This window comes from Gorilla gorilla, chromosome 9 (assembly GCF_029281585.2).
Source record: "Gorilla gorilla gorilla isolate KB3781 chromosome 9, NHGRI_mGorGor1-v2.1_pri, whole genome shotgun sequence".
Taxonomy (NCBI): Eukaryota; Metazoa; Chordata; class Mammalia; order Primates; family Hominidae; genus Gorilla; species Gorilla gorilla.
In genome coordinates, this window is record NC_073233.2 from 133,345,007 (window position 1) to 133,362,276 (window position 17,270).

Consider the following 17,270-nt stretch of genomic DNA (forward strand, 5'->3'; position numbering starts at 1 on the left):
CACTGTTGCTCTGAGGAACAACTCTGAGACTGTAATTCTTGAAAAATGCAACTCTAGGGAGACACTGTGTCAGGCCAATAGGAGCTGCTCAGCTTTAGGAAAGAAGAGCGGAAAGGGTATGAAGTAAGGACAGACCTAAATATGCCATCGATGTTCTCACATCCAGTGCAGCTGGGACAACTAATTTGTTGTTGATTGAAAAAATTAGTTTAAAAAAGAAACAACCATTCAAAAGAGATATTTTAATTTAAAAGATGGACATACCGTATACATTCATTTGCTAATCTTTTGATACTGGACTAAGGTCTTTTTCTAATTGTTAGTCATCTTCCTTGCATAAACCTCTCCTATACTGTAACATCTATAAATTCCACCTCAATAGAAAGTGGAATTACAACTTTGACGTTTGGGAACTAATCTGTCCACGAGATCTTTCCAGATTTTTATTATGTATTCCAATCCTTTATGTTTGTCTCATCTGATCCTAACTATTCAGCATTTGTAAGCAAATTTGGGCCTCAAGACTTTTGAAAGCTTTCTACTTATCAGCAGCAACTCTTTTTGCACTCATATTTCATTGGTTTACAGAAGAGTTTGTTAAATTACAGAAACTTACATACTTTATTAATAATACATAGAATTGGCATAAACCAGTCTGCATACGAGCACTGCTGACTTTCAGATAAGCAGGTAGTGTGGCTAACAGACATTCTACAAAACAGCCTACTCATCTCAAGCATTCAGAGTGCTGCAGACAGCAGTTCTAATGATTTACAGAAGAAGTGGAAACAGCATTGATTAATCCACAAACTTTGCTAAATAGGGATTGGTTGTGAGAATGTCTGTAGTAAATACTGGTTCCTGTTGTCTTCTTTCCCTGGGGTATAAGTTTGTATTCTTTGGTTCCCTTTGTCCTATGTCTGGGGCTTCTTGTCATTTCTACCGTTCTGCAGCCCTGGCAGCCACAGGAAAGTATTCAGATGATAGAAGGCTCCTGAGATGGAGGTGAAATCCCAGAGCCTTTTTGCTGTTAGGCTGCAGTGAGATTGGGATGGTTTCATCCGTTAGCTGCTCGCCTCTGAGTCCCTGAAGAATCCAGTGACATTTTCTTGCTCTTGCATTTGGCTGAAAGAGGCCACACTCCTGCTGGAAGCAATCATTCCATAGCAGACTCAGGTCGGCCAAGAGCCCATGGCAGACAGTCCTCCTCTTGGAGGGTGGAGAGGTAGGCACTGTTCCCCATCCCCAGCTTCTACTCCACCCCTTCTGCTCCAGATCTTGGAGTCTTCCTGACCTGCCACGTGATTCTGCTTCTTTCCATCCCAAATGTGACATCTGTCTGTGCTGCTGCCAGCCAAGCACATGAGCAGCTTTTCAGAATATGCTCTGTGTGCAGGGAGATCCTGGAGACCAGGCCCCAGCAGGCCCTGCCATCCACCAGAGGAGCCGCTTCTGCATTGACCACTGCAGCGTGCCGGGTTCTGCACTAAACACTGTAACGCATCATCTCATTTAACCCACACAACCACCCTAGGAGGAGGTAATACAATTCGCCTCATTTTACCAGTGACAAAACTGACACTCGAAGAAGGCAACACATTTCTCAAGGTCACATGGATGACAGGTGGCACAGGATTTGAACCCGGACCTATGCAACTGGAGGCTCTAATCTCTTACCCACCACTTTGACCCAAGAAACCACAGACATCTCTTGGCTCCCATGCAAAGTCTAGGTAAAGCAAAGGGGAACCCCAACGCCCAGCGGAGGCGTGGAGTCCCGTCCTGGGAGAGGTGTAGAGATTTTACATGTCCAGTCCCGGTCTTCAGACCTCACAGCGATGCTGCCTTTGATGTCTCCCCGACCCCATTCATCACATTCAGAAGCCTGGCCTGGCATCCAGCTGCACTCTGCCATCCACCACATCATCTTCCATTCAGCCACAAGGAGCTGAGGGCTCACTCCAGGGCCCTTCTATGAACTCTGCTGTGGTCACAAAAGCTGAGTGCACAAAAAACACCCAGGGCCTTCTCTGTGTGACTTTTTAGATAGAAACATAAGTTCACGTACCATAAAATTTACCTTTTTAAACTGTGGAATTCAGTGGCTTTTAGTATCTTTACAGAGTTGTGCAATCATCACCACCATCTAATTCCAGAATATTTTCATCACCCCAAAAAGAAAGGCTGTACCCATTAGCCATCACTCCCCAGCCCCTGGCAACCATGAATTCACTTTCTGCCTCTATGCGTTTGCCTATTCTGGACATTTCACCTAAACGGAATTGTGGGATTCTCATGTCTAGCTTCTTTTACTTAGGACAATGTATCAGTACTTCATTCCACATTGTGGTTGAAGCATATTCCATGGTACAGATGTAGCACATTTTGTTCATTCATTTATCAGTTGATGGACTTTGGGGTTGCTTTCACTTCTTGGCTCGTAAGTCCTGCTGCCATGACGGGTATACTCTGCATGATTCTGTGCCTGTTGTTCTCTTAGACTGTCAGATGCCCAGCTATCCTTCCCCCAACCTGAGAACCTCACATGCCGGGCTCCTTCTGGCTGAGGGGAGGCAGAGCGGCTGTACCCCAGGAACAGCGGGTGCACTGCACAGAGCTCCTGGCCAAGGAGGGCACGTGGAGGTGAAGCCCAGCCAGTTGCCTCTGTGCCTCAGTGTTGCCTTTGGTCACTCCACATTCTTTGCATGCCTTGCTACCTCCCCTGCACAGGGCATTGTGTTAAGTCTTGAAGGGATTACAGTCGGCCCTCTGTATCTGTGGGTTCTGAATCCCTGGATTCAACCAACCTTGGATTGAAAATATATCTTTAAGTGGATGGTTGCATCTGTCCTGAACATGTATCGCCTTTTTTCTTGTCATTATTCCCTAAACAACACAGTATAATAACTATTTATGTAGCATTTACACTGTATTCATTATTGTAAGTAATCTGGAAATGTTTTAAAATATACGGGAGGATGTTTGTAGGTTATATGCAAATACTATATCATGTTATATCAGGGACTTGAGCATCCATGAATTTTGGTATTCACCAGGGGTCCTGGAAACAGTTCCCCACGGATACTGGAGGTTGACTCTCTCTAGCTGTATCTCTGTCAAAGGCCCACCTACAGGACCCATCCACATGCCTGACATAGGAATGGCAATGTTTCTTAGAAACCACATAGCCTATGGAAAGGACATGGTTCCTGGGGCAGGACCTGGGTTGAGTTTTCACCACCCCCTCTACCTAGCTTGGCGAGCTTGGGTGATTGTTTGACCTTGTGAAGCCTCTGTTTCTCCCGCTGTAAAACGGTAGCCACAATATCCAGCTCATAGGTTGTTGTGAGAATAGAATAAGCAGATGGGCGTGAAGATTCTTTGTCCCGATACAGGCACCGCTACTGCTGCAAATGCCTCCAGTCTCATTGAGAGTTCCCATAATTGGCCTTGCCTTGGAAAATGCTGAGAGAAACCACAAAACTTTTGGGGAACCTATGGAGGAAAGCAAGAACCCCTAAAAAAAAAAACAAAAAAAAAAAAAAAGAAAATGGCTTAGGGAGACTGGCCCATTTTTGTTCCAGAGTATTTTGTCTGCTACCTATTCCTTTAACTTCCTCATACTGTCTGAAATTCCACTTGCATACATATTAAGGATTAACTTTTTAATGAAATTCCACTATTAGAGACCCATTTTAAACTATCCAATCCCTGTAAAAAGCAATGACTATGAAAGGCTGTGAGGCCATCATTTACTCACAGCTTAGTATGAATTAGTTCAAAAGCTTGCTTTACTATTCCTACTCAGCTAAGGTCAGCTTCATGGGAAGAATGGGGCCAGGCACAGTGGTAATCCCAGCACTTTAGGAGGCCAAGGCGGGAGGATTGCTTGAGCCTGAGAGTTCGAGACCAGCCTGAGCAACATAGCGAGACCTCATCTGTTTAAAAAAAGAAAAAATTAAAAAAAAAAAAAAAAGGCCGGGTGCAGTGGCTCACACCTGTAATCATGCCAGCACTTTGGGAGGCTGAGGTGGGTGGATAGCCTGAGTCTAAGAATTCGAGACCAGCCTGGGCAACACGGCAAAACCCCGTCTCTACTAAAAATACAAAAAAGTAGCCAGGCATGGTGGTGGGCACCTGTAGTCCCAGCTATTTGTGGGCCTGAGGTAGGAGGATCATTTGAGCCCAGGAGGTCAAGGCTGCAGTGAGCCCTGATTGTGCCACTGCACTCCAGCCTGGACAACAGAGTAAGACCCCGTTCCCTCCCCACCACATTTCCCCCAAAAAAGCTGAGTTTTTTATTAAAAAAAAAAAAAAGAATGGGGGCCGGGCGCGGTGGCTCACGCCTTTAATCCCAGCACTTTGGGAGGCCGAGGTGGGCGGATCATGAGGTCAGGAGATCGAGACCATCCTGGCTAACACGGTGAAACCTCACTCTACTAAAAATACAAAAAAATTAGCCAGGCGTGGTGACAGGCACCTGTAGTCCCAGCTACTTGGGAGGCTGAGACAGGAGAATGGCGTGAACCTGGGAGGTGGAGCTTGCAGTGAGCTGAGATTGCGCCACTGCACTCCAGCCTGGGTGACAGAGCAAGACTCCATCTCAAAAAAAAAAAAAAAAATGAGAAGAATGCTAGTGCTTGTTGGTGGTAGAAGATGAAGGTTAAAATACTTTCTAACAGAGTTTCGAGGAGCCAAGCCAGAATGGGGTGCAGAGAAGTTTCTAGCAATTGTTCTCAACCTCTCTAAGCCTCTCTATCTTTTGAGAATCTGATGAAAGCTTATTTAGATCATTGTGAACATAGTTTCAGGGCATTTGACCCTGAAGTCGGGGGTCCCAGAGGCCTGAGATTCAGCATGCTGACTGTAGGGTGACACAGAACCCAGGGGCTTCTGAGAAAAGGAACTGGGGCATCGTGTCAATGGGGCACAAAAAGGAGACGCTGAAGGTTCACTTGCATCAATCATGGAGTCTTCCCCAGTCTAGTTCTGACCCTGAAAGCAGAGAGCAGTCTCTCGCCTGTCCTTCCTGAAGCCCATGGACCCCTCCCGACTTGAACACAGATCTTTAACCAAAGTGGCTTTTAGTACTGGCCAGGAAAACTGCCTGTTTTTAGAATAACTTCTGTCTATGAAAAAAAAACATGAGCTAAGTTCCAAATAACATATCTCTTCACAAACACCCAAATTTCAGGTATGAGGTGTGATTGCAGCACTAAGGGGGTTGATTGTGTAATTGGGGAAATAAATGATAGACATAAGCCAGGAGAGGTCAACCCATGACGTAATCAAGTGCTATTATACAAGCACGGACACTCGAGCAGCTCAAGAGCCAGAAGAGTGTGTCCAGGCCCTAGAATCAGGTTGAAAAAAGTTCTTTGACAATCATCTTCAGAGGGGGCAGGCAGGATGGGGAGATGTTTGCTCCAGTGACCCTAACAGGAAGCATGTCATGTGAGGAGCGGCTGAGGGGTCTGGGGATATTTTGCCTGCAGAAAAGAAGACTCGGGCAGCCTGTTCCTTTATGGCAGCATGGTGTAGCGCAAGGAGCAAGGGCTTTGGAGGCAGACAGGCTTGAGTTGGTCCAAGCTCTAATTTTACTTACTGTGTGATCTGGAACAGATTAATGAACTTCTCTGATATTGCTTTCCTCTTTATAAAATGGAGATAGAAATGCTACCTATGATGAATAGGATTGACAATATGTTAGAAAACACAGTGCCTGGCGGGTGGCCACGTGTTCAGAAGAAACGCCTTCCTACCCGTCAGAGCAAAGGGCTATGCACTGAACGATGGTGGCCTTGCAGGCCGGCATGTCACATTTTTTATGTCAGCACGCGTAGAAAATGATAGTAAAGCCACTAGGCTGCTTACGCCCGGAGACCAGCCGGGGAGCCCTTGCTGCTCCAGACTCTGCAAACCACACCCGGGGCCGAGGGCACCGCTGTCTGCACACTTATACCTTATTGGGGTATGCTGGCTGAAAAGCGCTGGTGTAGAGGGCTCCTGTCCTGTGAGAGAAGCTGGACACAGAGACCCTGAGAGCTCTGTGTAATCTTGAGATGTTGGTTAAAAGGGTTTGGTTGAAGAAGCTGGCATTTGAGCTGGGCCTTATGAAGGATGGCTAGGATTTAGGATTGGGTAGGAAGAGCAAAAGGAGGGGTCATTTTGGATGACAATTATCTCTTAGATAATCATCAATGCCACTATGATTCGTACTGGCCACAGGGAGTGACCCCTCGCTCCAAGTTGTTGTGGTCATCAAACCCTCTTCACCCCTTATTCTCACTCTTGAAGGCTGGGAACACTGTGGCCCCTTACCCCAGCCACGACTGTCTTCATTCTAGACACTGTTCAGGCATCTGTGCCTGAAGGCCTTTAGTGTACGGCTACCAGGAGGAAGGAGGTCAGGCCAGCTGGGTTCTTGGTTACATTTCTCTCTTTGTCCCAGAGAAATCTTAGACCTCAGACTCCTGCCTGTGGGGTGAGAGTGTTTTCTCCACCCATCCTTCGCTGTAGGGATCTAGAGAGAAGCTGCCCTCCAGCTCCCCAGGAGTGATGTTTGACTGTCGGAGGCATCCCCTGGTGTAATGCTGTCCCAGGGTGTGTGCCCCGCTGGCAATGAGTCCCCAGGGAAGGAAGAATTGGATTGATGCTTCTCCATCCAAGACTGAGCCTTGTCAACAACAGGCAAGTCAGCTGCAGGGTTGCATGGAGGCGCTGAAAAAGGAAGGTGTGCAGGAGACCCCTGGGTTGCACTGAGCCCCAGGACACCCCAGAGGGCTGCAGCTCTAAGAAAGTCCACCTGAAAAATGGCTGCAGGAGATTTACAACCTCACAGCATTCCCCAAGAAGCTTAAGACTCAGGTTAGGATAAAATGTCCCCATCATAGTACATGCAGGAAATAAAACCCATTTGAAAAAATGAGCGTATTTGTATGCTCACAGAAGGGGCTGCTGGGAGGCTCCTGCCATCTGCCAGGAAACAACCTGTGGCTTCTTCAGAGACACAGCCACATGCGTCAAGCTACAGACTTATTTTATTTGTTATTTATTTAACAAACACTCACAGAGTACACTAAGCACCGTTCTAAATAGCTTTCGTATATTAACTCATTTACTGATACTGATCAGTTTAGCTACACACACACACACACACACACATATGTATACACATACATATATACGTATGTATATACACATATATACATATATACTCATTTAATTCTTATAGCAACCTTGAAGCAGGTGGAATTATCTCTCCCATTTTACAGAAGAAGAAACTAAGTAATTTGCCCAAGGTCTCACGCTGGTTAGAGACAAGACAAGGATTCAAACCTGGGCAGTCTGACTCTAGAGTCCGTGTTCTCACCTACTTCTAACAGTACTGCCTCCACGTCTTCTTTAGAGAGGTGACCAGTGTGCCTTAATGGACTCTTAAGTACCCCCTTTTTCTCTTCCACATCCTCCCTGAATATACGTTCAACAATAATTGAAAAAGCAGCATTATTAGTGAGTAGAGCAACCTGCCTCTAGGTGGAGCTCCTGGGGGATCCGATCACTGATGCTTTCCCCACTCACCTTTAACCTGCAGATGCCCACAGGAAATGGTGAGAAGTACCAGTTACTCCGAAGGCCCCGTGTTCGTTCATTCAACAGATGCGTACTGAACACTTACCACATGCCACACATTTTTCCTTGGTGCTAGTGAGGTAGGGTTGAAAAGAAAGACATGGTCCCTTTTCTCAAAACACTTGCAGCCTGCCCCTTGGGGTGACAGGTAGCTACACAGATCCAAAGCCCCTGTAGTAGGAAGAATCCTAGATAGGGCAAGTGCTCAGAGCTCATAGAAGGGGCATCCGAGAGGGCTTCACTTATCAGGGATGGGGATGGGGAGGAGGTTAAGAAGGACCCATCTTGCTGGCATTGTGAAGGATAGATTGACACAGAAACCAGAGGGAAAGAGAATAGTTTTGAGATTGCAGGAAGGTGAAGAATGGGACAGCAGTGTGTCTTCACAGTGGAAAACTACACAGCGATTAAAAGGAACAATTACAGTTAAACAGAGCCAGCATGGATGAATGATTCCATTTACATCAGGTTCAAAAACCTGATGTCAACTAGGCCATCATGTTTAGGATGTAACACAGATAGCAAAACTACAAAGAAAAGCAAAAAAGTGGTTACTGTAAAAGTCAGGAGATCTTTGGAGAGGTGTTTGGGGGGACAGAAGGGGGTTTGTGGGGGGCTGGTAGTATCCTATTTTTTTGACCTGGGGGTGGTTACATGGGTGTTTGCTTTTCTTCGTACTTTTCTGAGTGTTCACAGTTTTAAGGGGAGCAGGGATAAAAATGAGAGCAAAAATAAAAGAATGGAAAGCGTGAACAAGGGCAATGACTACAGAAAGAGAAGTTTCTCGGGTGATTTATTGTGCTTCTCTTTATTCTAAAAGGCTTTTCTTTTCTTCCATTTTAACATCTCTGAAATTGGGTACATCCCACCATCAGTGGCCTCTTAGATGTGATGGAATGTGGTCGTTTTGGGGCCCCCACCATCCTGGCTGCCTTCCTCTGGGTCTCTGGCCCTCCTAGAGTGGAACCACCCCAGAGTGGTGGCTGGCAGCAGCCCATGGCCCCACAGCTGTCAAGAGGGAGAGGAGGGGAAAAGCGTGTAGTGGACTCTGGTGCAGCGCTGCTGATGGTAGGAAACCTAATGGAAGCTCGCTGATCTGAATCAGCCTCCATGCCCCGCTCCACCAGCACCTCAGTGTCTATTGACACTGACAGGCTGCGGCTTCCCATCTGCTGTGTCCCTTGGTGAACTGGCTCACCTCGTGGTGAGATCTACATGGCTAGGAGGTGGAAGGACAATTGCCAATGGGCTGTGCATGAAAGAAATATCCAGGGACCTGTGAACCAGAACTGGCTTAGCTTCCTTCTGAACCAGCCCCTGGGCAGAACTCACTCTTTCAATTGAAAGATGCTTTTAGTATCAGTTTAGTCCAGAGGAGAGTTGCGTTATGGGGCTATAAAGGGAGGTATCAGAGAGAGATGGGAAAGAGTTGAGGTCAGATTTCAGCGGAACTTCCCGGTGGCAACTATAGTGCCCTGAGACACCTACTTGGTGTAAATACCATAATTCCCTTCTCTAGAGTCCTTGAGTATTCAACTAGATGATGCCGGGAGGCTTCAGTGCATTGCACAGAGCGAGTCAATGGAGCACACAGGCTTACCCTGCACTATCTCATTAAATCATCCCCACGTCCAAGAGGTAGTCACTGTTTTGCTACTTCCATCTAGGGATGGAAGACATAAAACAAACAAAGGTCACTTGCGTGTGTCAAGGTCACACAATGTTAAAGGGTGGGTCAGGACTTGATCCCATTTCTGAAGGTCCTTTACTCCCTGGCAGCACTGCCCAGTCGTGTGAGGCTCCAGCTGTCCCTGAGAAGGCTCTGTCATCTTCTAGTCTGTTCTGTACCTCTTTTTCTTTTTCTTTTCCTTGCTTTTCATGAACTGTATATACTTCTTTTTCAAGGAAGGATTATCTACTTCCAGAGAGCTACTGTCTGGGCCCTTCTCTTCCAAATCCAGGGAGTTCCCTCCAATAACGATCAGAGAGCAGCCACTGTGCCTTGATGGTTTGCTGTGATCTCATTTGATTCTTCTTCCCCTCCTTGGCCCCAAGCCCGGCCAGTTGTGCTAAAAGTAGCGCTGACCTAACCATGGTCTGTCCAGAGGCCAGGACTATTTTGACTCTGTCCTCAGGAATCATGTGGTCTGAGGCGTGTACGAGCTGGACTGCTCCCATGACCACTCAGATGTGGTGCCAGGAATGTTCTGGCTGACACACCTGTCCCCAGAGCTGCTAAACGCTGCTGCTTACCCCACAGCCCCACAGCGTGCGTCCTGAGATACTGGTTCCAGGAGGGATAGGTGGTGAGGACTTGCACCAGGCGGTGGTTAGGGGCTTTCTATCCTCATTCATAAGAGAGCAAGCAGCCAGTTTTGGGTGGCATTGCTTCTCATAGCTCCCCACTGGACTGGAGCATGTTAATCTGTGTATTTGTGACATTCACTCAGAATGGGGGCCCGACAACAGAAGGCTCCTTAGAGACAGCAAACATTATTCTTCCAAAGAAGGCTGGAGGATTTCCTTCTCTGGAGGCCGTTAACAGTGGAAGAACTTTTCATCCTACCGGCTTAAATATAAGTCCCAGTGCAAGGCTCCTGCCTGGAACATCATCCTCTCCTCTACTAGATTGGCTTTGCCATTCTTCAAAGTCCAGCTGAAATCCCCTTCCCTAAGGACTTTCTTCTTTTGTCACCAGAGGGGTACTTAGCACAGACTTCCCATTAATAGAGAGGCTTTTTCCTCCTTTTTTTCTTCCCGTCTAGTCTGTGAGTTCTTAACTTCAGATACCTTTCACTTGCCAGCACCCAGGATGTGGCAGATGCCCAACAGTTGTGGGCTGGTGAACCGGCACAGCCAGCACGGCCACTAGCTCTGCTCAAGAAACAAGTCTGCGTCTCCTTATTGTGCTAGTTCATTCCTCAGTTCACTACACAATCCTTCAACACTGGCCTCTTTGCCTGTCTGCACACTGTGCCTGGTCTGCACACTGGAAATAAACAATGTCTAATAAGATGGGGTCCCTGCCTGAGAGAAGCTCATGGCCTAGTGGGGGACACATATCTTGCCATCTAGTGGGCGAAAAGCAATCATTCAGAGGCCACAGTGACCAGCTTTGCCTCAGGGAGTCGGGAAGGGCCTTGCAGAGGCTGTGATCTGTGGCAGGCCCTCACAGAAGCTCAGAAAGGCACATGAGGACAGGCAGGAGGAAGCGTGCTCCAGAGGAGGGCCAGCACGTGCGAAGGCATGGAGGCATGAAAGGCCCTTGCATCCGGGAAGGCCAAAAAATCACCATATTTTTGCTGCATTTTGTCTACAGACCAGCTGGCTATGGACAGGGAGGCTGCTTGGCTCTTTCCCACAAATAGGGAGGTTGGAGCCAGGCACTAGGGCTTGACCCCAGAAGGTGTCAGAGCTCCTAGAGTCCTTGCCCCTCTGCCCCCTGGGGCCATCCGCACCCTCTCCTCCCATCCTCCCTCCGCTCCTTCCCAATTAGAATGAAAATCGGCTCCTGTAATGCTGATGTGCCTTCTTTCTTGTTAGAATCTTAATACTGTATGAATCACAAGTCCCAGCTGCCTTGGCATGGTGGTGAGGGTCAGAGGTTTGAATTAAAGCAACACATGGTCCTGATGGCTTCATCTGGGGGATGCTGAGGTAGGGGAGAGGCTGCTCCTCCTTTTCCACCGATAATGCGAGTACCACCAAGGCTGCTGGCCGCAGCCTTTTCCCTCAGAAAGTTTTAAGCACCTTGTAACACCCCCTGATAATAAGAGTATTCGTACCTTTTATTGAGCATTTTACAAGTATAATTTCATTTATTTGTCAGATGACTTGCTGATGTGTAGTTAAGCGACGTGCCTGAGATTTCATAGCTAGTCACGATAGAGCCAGATTTTGAGACCTCCCATCTCGGGGACCTTAGGCAGCTCAAGCACCACTTTCTAATACCACTCCAATCAAAAGGAATGATTTTAGCCTGAGGATGCTGGATGGCTTGATCTTCTGCCATAAGAGCCCCCAAACCTCCTCTAGCTTCCAGGACAAAACTCTGACTTATTCAGACGTTCGCCACACCTTAATTGCATGCCTGCTGGGTGCCAGGCACTGGGCTGTGGCCTGAACAAGTCCTAGGGATGCATAGACTCAGCCATCCTGTGGCCTCCCTCCCAATGGGGTCACGACTCTCTTCCCACTGCCACCCAGAGCCTTCTCATTCTTTAATGTGACCTGTTCAGTCTTCCCCACCACTGCATTTCTCTCCTTCTTAGCCTCTACAGTGCTCATCACCCAAACCACAGCATCGAGTGCTGTGCTTTTGCTTTCCTTCACTCAGCAGGCATTTGTATGTCATTTGTATGTGGAAGGCACTGGGGATACATTCAGTATCCCAGTGCCGTCCTGAAGCACAGTCTGAGAGAGGGAGACAGATGCGTAGTCAGTGCACGGGCTGCAGCATGCGGGGGACTGAGACACCTGCCCTGCTCTCTTTCTCGCCTCCACTCAGTCCCATAAAGTGGCATCATGAAGCAATGGAAGAAAGACTGGACCCAAAGCGGAAGACCTGAGCTGGTGCTACCATCTGGGGGACACTGGAGGAGTCATTCCGTCTCTTCATCTGCAAAGTGGGAATAACGATACCTAACCTGCCTGCCTTTCAGAGTTTCAATGATGTGCTTTATTAAATAAAATGATGATTTTTTAATGAATAAAATGCATGAAAGCATTTTACAGGTTATAAAGCACTATACAAGTAGTACTCTTCTGTCTCCTAGCCATGCCTAGCATAAATCTGGGCACATAGTAGATATTCAGTAAATAGCAGTTAACTTAAATTGATCCATTCACCCCGCCTACCACCTTCTATGGGCGTTTGAGGCCATTGGAAACCCTAACACTGACAATGCCTGCCCTGCCTGCTGGGGGTGGCAGTGAGGATCAAGTGAGAAGGATATGCCTTGGAAGCTGTCAGTACTGAACCATCTTGGTCTTGGGAAACCTCCCTGGCTCCCCATTGTGGGGGCTTGGCTGAGGACTGGCCAGCCCGGGATGTGGAGTCTCAGGCATGGGGCAGCCTTCCTAGCTCTAGGTCCATTCTCTGTGGGGAGCAAACATGACACTTCCCCAATTTTGGTTCCCAAACCACTCGGGCTGCCTGGCTCAGGATAGTGCCCATGGCATGGGCACAGTCCCTTGGGGGGCCAGATCAGCATGTGCCCAGCCCTCACTAGTCTCCACCTCTCGTTTCAGCACCCCTACCCCACGGAGGATGAGAAGAGGCAGATCGCAGCCCAGACCAACCTCACCCTCCTGCAAGTAAACAACTGGTGAGTTTGCATCACCTGCACGCAGGCTCCCAGATCCAGGGGCCACCTTCTGGGCAGGGGAATGCGTAGCAGGGAAAAGAGACTCGAATGCCAGGATCTGCCTCAATCTCAGCCCAGCTACCATGCCAGTCCCCCCCGACTTAGGCTAGAAGCAGAAAGCAAGAATCAACACTGGTACCTGTGGCTTCATCTGCAGCTTCTCAGCGCCCTCTGCTGGGACATTGTGTCAGGCACATCCCTGGAAGCTTCTTGAGGAAGAGAAAACCCACGCCCACCTGAGCACCCAGCCCACCTGCACTTCAGAGACAGACAGGATTGCCCGCACCTGTGCACTGGAGGCCAGTGGTCATCTGGTCTACCCCACCCCCATGTGAACTGAGACTAAAACTAGCTGCAAAGCTGGGAGTGGGGAGAGGGAGGAAGAGTAGCCATTCTGACCCCACAGGGATCTCGGCTTTCCCAGCCTCTGTGCCTGGCTGGGCTGTCAGGGGAGCTCAGAGAGCAAGGTCTGGCTGGATGGAAGTAGACCCCAGAGTTGAGGGCCCTGATCCAAGCCCTTGGCTCTCTGGAGAGAAGTCAGAGGTTAGTGCCTATGACTACCATGCTCTCCTCCTCCGTTCAACCTGGAAGGTCTTGAGCAGGGATTTCTGACCCCCCATGCATTCTTCCCATACGACTTTGCAGTTACCAAGCCCCAGGAAATTTCATGAACTTCTCAGCACCCAGGGCCCTCCTCCTTGCTGGGCTTTTACATCCGGGATGGGAACTCCGGTCTGCTCTGTGAAATGGAGTCTGAAGGCAGCTTCACCCTCCCTGCCCCCACCCCAAGGCCATGCAGGTGATGACTAACCAGGTCTCCACTTTACCTCTGGGCAGGTTCATCAATGCCCGGAGGCGCATCCTGCAGCCCATGCTTGATGCCAGCAACCCAGATCCTGCCCCCAAAGCCAAGAAGATCAAGTCTCAGCACCGGCCCACCCAAAGATTCTGGCCCAACTCCATCGCTGCGGGGGTGCTGCAACAGCAGGGCGGTGCCCCAGGGACAAACCCCGATGGTAAGAACCGGGGCTGAGTGCACCCTAGACAAGGGCTGGGGGTGCTCCTGGAGCTTCTTCAGGTCAAGCCGTGCAAAGATTCAAGGGCTGTCTCCTTACCTGGGCTCCCATCGCTGCCCTGCCACAGTGATTATCCCTCCCCAAAGCCCTAAAGAAGGGGATGTTTTTGTACCTAATTTAACAGACCAGATGCACTCTCATAAAGAAAAGCGGGAGTTGGTGGTCACGCAAGTCAGTGACTGCTCAGCAGAGCCCCCCATGTCCGCATGCATCTGAGTTCCTTAGCACCAGTCAGTATCTGCACAGCTCTTCAGGAGCCAAGGCCATCTATAAATATCAAGGCAGGCAGCTGGCTGGTGAACAGGGGCCAGGAAGAGCTCTGTTTTCCCAGCCTCTCCATCACACCCTCCATATACTCTTTTCTAATTGCCAGTCGCCTAGTGCACAATGAATAATTCAATGAGCCAAGCATTTTATAGCTTGGCATATGAAGATAGCTCTGTATGGGGAGTGGAGCGTAGGTGTGCGTGTGTGCACACATAACCTCACGCACACGTGTATGCGTATGGTTGCGCACAGGTTCCTTTGTGATGAGCCATCTTATGGGTTATGATGGGAAAAAAAAAAAAACAGATTTAGGGGCCTGGACCAGCCTGGGAGAAAATTCCAACTCTGTCATCGCTGACAATGTCATCTTGAGCTAATGACTTAACTGTCTGAGACAGAATGGGGATAATAATACCTGCCTTACAGAATTGTTAGAAAGTCAAAAGTGGCCAACACATGAAGAAAATGCGCAGTGAACGGTGGCTGGGAGTGCTGCTTCCTGAGATGGAGCAGGGAGGAGCTGACTAGTGAATGGATGGGAGACTTCATACCAGGGCATTGTCCAGCTCAGGCTTGGACAGCTCTAAAAACAAGGAGTTCACTGCTCTATGAGCCAGTCCATTAAACCCTGTCCAACACAGAGGTGCTGGCCCTGACCAGCAGCCCCTGCCTCGTCCTGACCCTGGCTTTCTCTCGCAGGTTCCATCAACTTGGACAACCTGCAGTCCCTGTCCTCAGACAGTGCCACCATGGCCATGCAGCAGGCTATGATGGCTGCACACGATGACTCATTGGATGGGACGGAAGAAGAGGATGAGGATGAGATGGAAGAGGAGGAGGAGGAGGAGCTGGAGGAGGAGGTCGACCAGCTGCAGACGACAAATGTCAGCGACCTGGGCTTGGAACACAGTGACTCCCTGGAGTAGTCGGGCAGCCCAGATGGCACTGATCACTGAGCAGGAGAGGAGTGTCACTGGGAGGCCTTCAGGGTGGGGGGGAAGGGGACACGGGCAGGAAGCACCGACGGAGTTGGGCCCTAGCTTCCCCAAATCAGTAGCTTGAAGAAAGGCAAAGGAGACACCTGTTCCTTCCCAACCACCGAGCTTCAATGAGGACCCCAGCCCCACTACCCTTGAACTGCCGAGGACTCTGTTTGGCGGGGCCAGTCGAGCAGCCTGTATGGAAAGACAGGAGTGAGATCTGGACTCACCAAATCCCTGAAGACAGATGGCACCCATGGCCCCCACCCACGGAAGGACTTGAGTTGTTTACAAGCCCTGCACTGAGGCAGATTGGTGCTGTTTGCAGAGTAGGCCTTTGCCCGGGGACAGACTTAGAAGGAAGGGGAGAGACAAAGGGGGACTGAGTTTCATCCCCAGAAGGTTCTCAGCTCCTTTGACAGACATTCAAGGGCAGGAGGGAGCCCCAAAGCATAACCAGTGGCCAGAGGAGTGGGAGGGCCTGAGGCATCACATCTTGCAGATCAGAATGGGATGGAATCCACCGGGCTCCAGCTCATCCCTCCAAGGCCCTGTCTCTGCGCACAGCAGCCATGGACATAGGAGAAAGGGATGGGAGCCACAGTGCCCTTCACTCTCTCCTGGAAACCAATTGTAAGCTGGTGGGCTCAACCTGTGGGAGGTTAAGAGGAGTCCCTTCTGGGTTGACTCCAGGAGCCAAGGAGATGGCAGACCCTGGGCTAGGAATCATATCGAGGTGACTTTGAGGCCACAGCTGTCCCTAGGTGATCACAGAACTTAGCTCCTGTAACAACAGGACAATGGTGTTTTACCCTAGATGTTCCCACCCTCAGTGCTCCACGCCCTCCATAGACCTTCAGAGAAGGTGAAACCAGGTTATCTGGGAATCTTTCCACCCCGCAGGTCGCCACGGCCATCCCTTTGCTCCCAGCCTGGCTCCATCAGCCTCCAGCTTCCTTTCTTCATTCTGTCCTTCAGGGAAGGCAGAAGAAACATTGGAAAGCATCTAGTCCAGTGGGAAGCCAGGGGTTGGAGAAGGTGCTACATCCCTCTTCCCATCAATATCCTAAATGTGGGGGAGGGCCCAGAGAATGGCACCCAAGAGCCTGCGGGGATACCCATCCCACACACCCCACCCACCCTGCTGTTCTAACCCTGCTATCCACAGCCCTGGAGGAACTGGGGCTCCTGGAAGGAAGAGGAGGCTCTCCACTGTCCACCCTAACACATACCCTCCCACCCACCTTCCAGACCCCCTTGGTTGGCACCCTCTCCTCCGGTTCCCTCTCACCCCATGGCTGTGAATGACAGGACAGGTCACACGTGTGTTTTCCATTGGGTTTAATTTAATGGACGTGCAGTTTCATTTGTAAATTGTGCATTAGCCATCTCCTTCAGTGGCAGGATGTGAGTGGCTACCTGGCTCAACTGGAGGGGACCCTCGGGGCCCTCTGGGGCTTCCCCTCCCCCACCTGGTTGGGGTAGAGCAAAAGGATGGTCACTCTTCCAAGGTCTCCCTGAAATGAATGTATTTCTCCCCCAAAAGAGCTGATATTTAATGTTTTAATAAGGATTTTTGAGAAACAAATAACCTTATTTATAATCTGGGTGATCCAATCATTTTTTTACTCCCTTTTGATGCCATACATAGAGGAAAGTCTAGCTTTTTTGGCGTGAGACTTTTGCAATGTGCAGTGGGATAAAATGCATTTCCTTTTCTGGTTCGTTTTTCTTAACACGCGCACACAGACACACACACACACACACCGTTCCACTCACCACCCGGACAGGCGTCCCCCAGCACGGACACACTGGCACACAGGTGCCCACATCTCTTCCTCTCAGCCCCTCCACCTGCCTAATGTTATGCAACCTCCTTCTGATGTATCCACCAAACCAGTACTGAATGTGGCCGAGACGTTTTCAGTAAATCTTATTACCTACCGTAA

The 17,270-nt window shown here is 49.3% G+C and overlaps 1 protein-coding gene across 7 annotated transcripts in view; it reads left to right on the forward strand.

Moving 5' to 3' along the window:
• PKNOX2 (PBX/knotted 1 homeobox 2) overlaps positions 1-17,270 on the forward strand; it is a 267,659-nt gene extending 250,389 nt beyond the window's left edge. For all 7 annotated transcript variants that reach the window (XM_031016196.3, XM_055356316.2, XM_031016199.3 and 4 more), the window contains 3 exons: positions 12,883-12,959; positions 13,836-14,014; positions 15,041-17,270. In XM_031016196.3, the coding sequence (XP_030872056.2) occupies positions 12,883-12,959; positions 13,836-14,014; positions 15,041-15,267 (483 nt within the window). In that variant the 3' untranslated portion in view covers positions 15,268-17,270. The remainder of the gene's footprint in view (positions 1-12,882; positions 12,960-13,835; positions 14,015-15,040) is intronic.